The following is a 5569-nucleotide window of genomic DNA, read 5'->3' on the forward strand; positions in this document are numbered from 1 at the left end:
CTGACAGAAAGCAAGGACTGGGCCCCTAGCCTCCAGTGGGGCCAGGGCAGGTGTGTCTGCTCAGTACCTGGAGGAGTCCCTGGACCTGGGGTTGTGTGTGGTCCCCACAGCTGCTGCTTCCAGGCCCACCCTGGGGGAACGCAGCACATCAGGAAGTCTCCGTGTCCAAGGGCCACAGACCCTGTGTGTGCACATGGAGAAGAGGTGGGTGTGGGTCTCATTTGCATGAGCAGCCCCTCCTTGTGACCCTGTGGACAGGGGATAAGACAGGGCAGGGGCAGTCCAGCCCCAGCTCTGCGGCCTAAGAAGGGGGTGTATCACCATGGCCTGGATCCCCGTCCTCCTCGTGCTCCTCTATCACTGCGCAGGTAGGGATAGGATCCAGGGCACCAGGGTGGGCCCACAGCCAGAGTCAAATCCCTGTGGCTCAGCTCCCTAATCTCATGTACCCTGTCTCTTGTCTTCCGTCTGCTGTGTCTGTGTTTGCAGGTTCCCTGTCCCAGCCTGTTGTGACTCAGCCAGCCGCCCTCTCTGCATCTCTGGGAGCCACAGCCAGACTCACCTGCACCCTGAGCGGGGACATCAGTGTTGGAAGCTACTACATATACTGGTACCAACAGAATCCAGGGAGCCCTCCCCGGTATCTCCTGTACTACTACTCAGACTCCAGTACACAGTTGGGACCTGGGGTCCCCAGCCGCTTCTCTGGATCCAAAGATGCCTCGGCCAATGCAGGACTTCTGCTCATCTCTGGGCTGCAGCCTGAGGACGAGGCTGACTATTACTGTGTAATCAGGCACAGTAGTGCTGGTCACAGTGACACAGACACATGGGGATGTGGGACAAATATCTCAGCCTGCTCAGATCCCTGCACTCTGACTCTCTTCCAGTTGAAAATAACTTGAATGCACACTGACTGTCTTTGGAAGTAGCTTCTAGGTCACAATACACTTCCTCCTCCCAGTGTCCTATTCAACTTCTTTGTACTGTCAGGAAAACAAACAAGCCAACAAACAAACAGGCATCAAAGAAACCCATGACAATGCCGACATTTTGTCTGGTGGTTAAAGTGTAAAACTCAGAGAATGTTGAGCTGGCCCTTTTTCTCTTTACAAAGGCACATCCACTGTCTTAGTTTTCTGATCAGAGTCTTGACCATCGCATCAGGTGGACAGTCCTCCAGAATGTAGACTCTGTTCCTCCAGGGGTTGGGGCAGAGGCTCCCTTCCCTCCAGGTTCCTGTGCTCAGAGCTGGCTGAACAGCTGTGTGTTCCAGGTAGGATGTACTAAATAAGATTGGTGCCGAGGGAGGTCTCAGGACAGAAGAAATAGCAGGCACAGAGCTGGCTGGGCAACCAGGCCAGCTACTTGCCCCTTAAATTGTGACGTCAGGGGAGGGTGATTAGCCAGGGGAGAAACTTTAGGTGTCAACAAAACTCTCAGTAGTGCTTGTGAAGGTGACATGCAGCGCTCCTTCATTGCTACAAAATGCTGGTTCTGCTCTTGGCAAGGTGGGAAGTAGATCCCACAGATGTGAATTTACCAAAGCGGACACCATCAGGGACTTTGGGTACCCCTGTGGCTGGTTTCCTGAACTCCCAGGCCCTGACTCTGTCCTCCTCTCTTCTCCTGTGACATCAGGGCTCATCAGTGATCCAAGCAGCAGGGAGGCTGTGGGGCGACAGGGCAGGATGTCCCCTATCTGTGCACAAAGAAATCCAGCCCTGTGTCTTTCCCGAAGGAAGTTCCTCCATCTGTGACAACATGGACGAACCTGCCAGATATTACCCTAGGAGGAATAAGCCCTACAGAGAAAGACAAATGCTATATGATCTCATTTATATGTGGAATTTACAAGAAAAATAATTTTAAACATTACTGTCAAGTTTTACTGATGACGATGAATTAGAATAGGGTAACACATACCAGGACAAGAAAGATATTTGTATAAGTACAGCTTCTTACATATAATTTGATTTTGAACTGATAATTTATAGTGATGAGAATAAACACAACAAGATTTATTATTTTAATCACTCTGTATTGTGCAATTCAGAGATACTGAGTATACTCACAATGTTTTGTAACCACCACAACTATCCATTTCCAGAGCTTTTTCATCATCCCGAGCACCCAACAGGGGAATGGGTAATCTGGAATGGCAGAGGAGCCAGGCCCCAGGAACCCATGCCAATGCAGGAAGCAGCAGAGGGCAGAGGGCAGCTCCCATGGGGGCTCTTGGCAGATGTGGCCTGATGCGGCTGAGACAGTCTTTAGGCTGGGCTTCTTACCCCAGATTGACCATGTGGATGCATGCTGACCACCACGGCATGCGTACCAACGTGTCCCATTGCAAGGTGTCCAAGAATACCAGCTTTCTCTCCCAGAGTGTGTCAGGAACACCAGTGAGAACCTTAGGATCTCGATTGGGTCACCTGCTGTATGATTCATGCATATGCCTATCTGAATCCCCTCCAAACTCCGTGTCACTTCTCCTCTAGGAACCTTGCAAAGGCCCTGTTTTCAGTGTACTTGCTCCCTGGTGGTCAAGGGGAACTTGCATTACCTTCTGGTCTTTGTATTCTGTGGCATCTATCTATGTGTGGCTTTCTAGGCCAGTTTCATACTGTTTGTATTCCTAGAACTTTGTTATAAATTTAAGCAGGAAGTATGGTGCCTCCAGATATTTATTCTTCTTTCTCAAGAAAGCTTGGGCAATTTTAGGTCTTTTTCTGCCTCTATACAAAAGTCAGGACTTTTTTTTCTATTTCTGTGAAAAATATCATAGGAATTTTCATAGGAAGCCTTCAATCTATAGATTGTTTTGGGTAGTATGGACATTTTAAGGTCACTTTTGTTGTGGAAAACACTGGATATCGGAATTCTGGATGAAATACATAATACACACAGCTTCCATTATCTGCAATAGTCACAGATAAGATTCAGATTATTCTGTGACTTCTCATGTGCTTCAGCATTTTGTAGTGACGGATGTGAATTGATAACTTTTCTCTTAAGTTTTAGGTCTTCTTCTTCATCTTGAAATCTGATGCATATAATTACACATTAACCACTGTCTCAAGAATAATTTTGGCTAATAGAATTGGATTTAATATGAATCTTTTTTGACATTTATTTATTTTTGAGGGGGTGCAGAGGGATAGGGAAACAGAGGAACAGAAGCAGGCTTGGCATTGATAGCAGAAAGTCCGATGCAGGGCTTGAACTCAGAAACTGTGCGATCACGACCTGAGCTGAAATCGAAAGTCAGATGCTTAATGGACTGAGACACCCAGGTGCCCCGAATTTACTATAAATCTTTACGTCTGATGTGAGTTAAGTCTCTGAACACAGTTGATGACAAAGAAAGCAATGGCCGTATACATATCACGAAACAATCTACTAAGCATTCAGAAATGAGCATTGGATCACATTCTTATTCCACAGTGGGATGAAGTCCAACTTTGTGGCTTTTCTTCCACCTTTTCTCCAGAAATTGTATGTTTTTCCATTTCCGCGGCCACCCTTTTGGTTCTTTCTGCTGCAGAGCGACTACACAAGGCAAGGGTATTTTATAATTCCTCGGGATGGTTACACAATGTTTTCAGACAGTGCCATTTTCGTTCAGATTCTTTTTTTCCCTAATGTTTGGAGAAATCTCATAATTTAATGGTGATATGATTATCTTCCCCTCAAAACCAGCAGTTACATTGTTGCTACTTCAGATAATAGATGGCTTCCAAGAGCAAATGAGGGTGACTTCCACAGCCTGGGGTGCCTCTGGTGTAGACTCCCCCACCTCTGGTCTTCTGCCCCGTGGCTATCAGGAGACAGGGACTAGGACTGAGTCAGAAGAGACCCTGTTTGTTCATACCCAGCGCGGGCTTTGAAATTTCCAGTGGACTCACTCCTGGAGGACTGACCACTAAGTTTCTCCAAAGAGACAAGAGGCCATTACACTGGGGAGTGCAGAAAATATTCCCAGGGATGGGGTACATGTGGAATGAACTAGAAGCATGGCCAGGATGTGAGAAGCAGATGCATGCCCTCAGTCTGCCTTTCCAGGGAAGAAACTTGGGACTGAGGCCACCAGGGACGTGGAGGAGATGACTCGGGGCAAGATGTCACCCTGTCACTCAGTGTCCCAGGCTCCCTGCAGTCATTGATTCTGTGTAGTCCCAATATATGCCTCTTTCAAGGTCTCCCCCAAGGGACATCAGGGTGACCAAGGGGCAGTAAAAGAGAGGAAGTTAATTTGCATGAAGCACCTCTCCTCCTCATAGGTCTGCAGGCATGAAAAGGCCCAGAGGAGACCCCAACCCAACCCAAGAACCTGAGGAGGCAAGACCTGTGAGGATCCCCACCATGGCCTGGATGGTGCTTCTTCTCAGGTTCCTTGCTTATGGCTCAGGTCAGGGGAAGAGACCCTGCTTTCTTGGAGGGCACATAAAATCAAGGTTTCAGGGTGACCCTTGCCTCTCATAATAACACATGTGCCTGCTTTTGGTTTTAGGAACCAATTCTCATACTGTGGTTATCCAAGAGCCATCACAGTCAGTGTCTGCAGGAGGCATGGTGACACTCACCTGTGACTAGCTCTGGGTCAGTATCTATCAGTAACTTCCCTGGCTGGTAACAACAGACTCCAGGCAGGGGTGTCCACCCCTTATCTTCCATAAACAATCACCTGTCTCGGGTCCTTGATCACTTTTCCAGGTCCATCTCCAGGAACAAAGCCATCCTCACCATCACAGGGGCCAGCTTGAGGATGAGGCAGATTAGCACTGTATGCTGTCTCCGGGTAGTGGCATTCCACAGTGATCTCAATCTATGGAGACGTGCAACTAGGGCTCAGAATGTCTCAGCCCTGAGCAGCAGGGGAGCAAGCGAGGGGGAGGATGGTCAACACCACCATGGGAAGGGAGGCTCCCTAGCCTGATTCTGCTGTGCAGTGGTTCATCCCGATGTGCCCATCCCATCTCTCCCAGTGTGTGTCCATCTCACCAGTGTGACCCCAAGACTGGGCTTCCTTTCTATATCTGCACATATAATGAAGGGGAGGGGGTTCAGCACCTAAATATATCAACAAATGGTCAGAGTCAGCAACCTCAGCAACCTGCTCCCTGTGAGATGCTTATTCAAATGACATTAAGAGCCATGTTGTCATTCACTAATCTGCTGATGGAGACCAACTGAATAAGTTATGCAGGCCCAGCCGTCAGTCAGGCAAATACTGTAACACCCACATCCTTCCTATGGGGGACAGAAGGCGTCGCTGCAGCCCTGGTTGTCTGTGATGTTTCCAGGCCTCTCAACATGTCACACCGTGGTCTCAGTTTGACACGGGGACAACAGACCCATCATCTGCCCTCCATCTGCTCTCCCACCTGACTTCCCCTGTGTCAGTCAAGGCATTCCTGTCTCTGTGGTCATCACCCTCTAGCCACCTAACTCTCTGGACCATCCCTCCCTCTCCCACATCTTGGGGTCCATTCAGTTACCTCCCTCTGTTCCACTTGGGGACACAACCCAATTTACCCTTCCTGTTTTCTCTGCTGTCATCTTCCTC

At 48.7% G+C, this 5569-nt stretch overlaps 1 gene segment (V, D, J or C); it reads left to right on the top strand.

Annotated features, from left to right (window-relative positions):
- The first annotated feature begins 305 nt into the window (after positions 1–305).
- On the top strand, positions 306–1017 carry LOC109261451 (immunoglobulin lambda variable 5-37-like). The segment is given in 2 exon segments: positions 306–368; positions 490–1017. Coding segments are annotated over 2 exon segments (462 nt in total).
- The last annotated feature ends 4552 nt before the right edge of the window (positions 1018–5569 follow it).

Source organism: Panthera pardus, unplaced genomic scaffold (assembly GCF_024362965.1).
Source record: "Panthera pardus isolate Hobbes unplaced genomic scaffold, ASM2436296v1 HiC_scaffold_15, whole genome shotgun sequence".
NCBI lineage: Eukaryota > Metazoa > Chordata > Mammalia > Carnivora > Felidae > Panthera > Panthera pardus.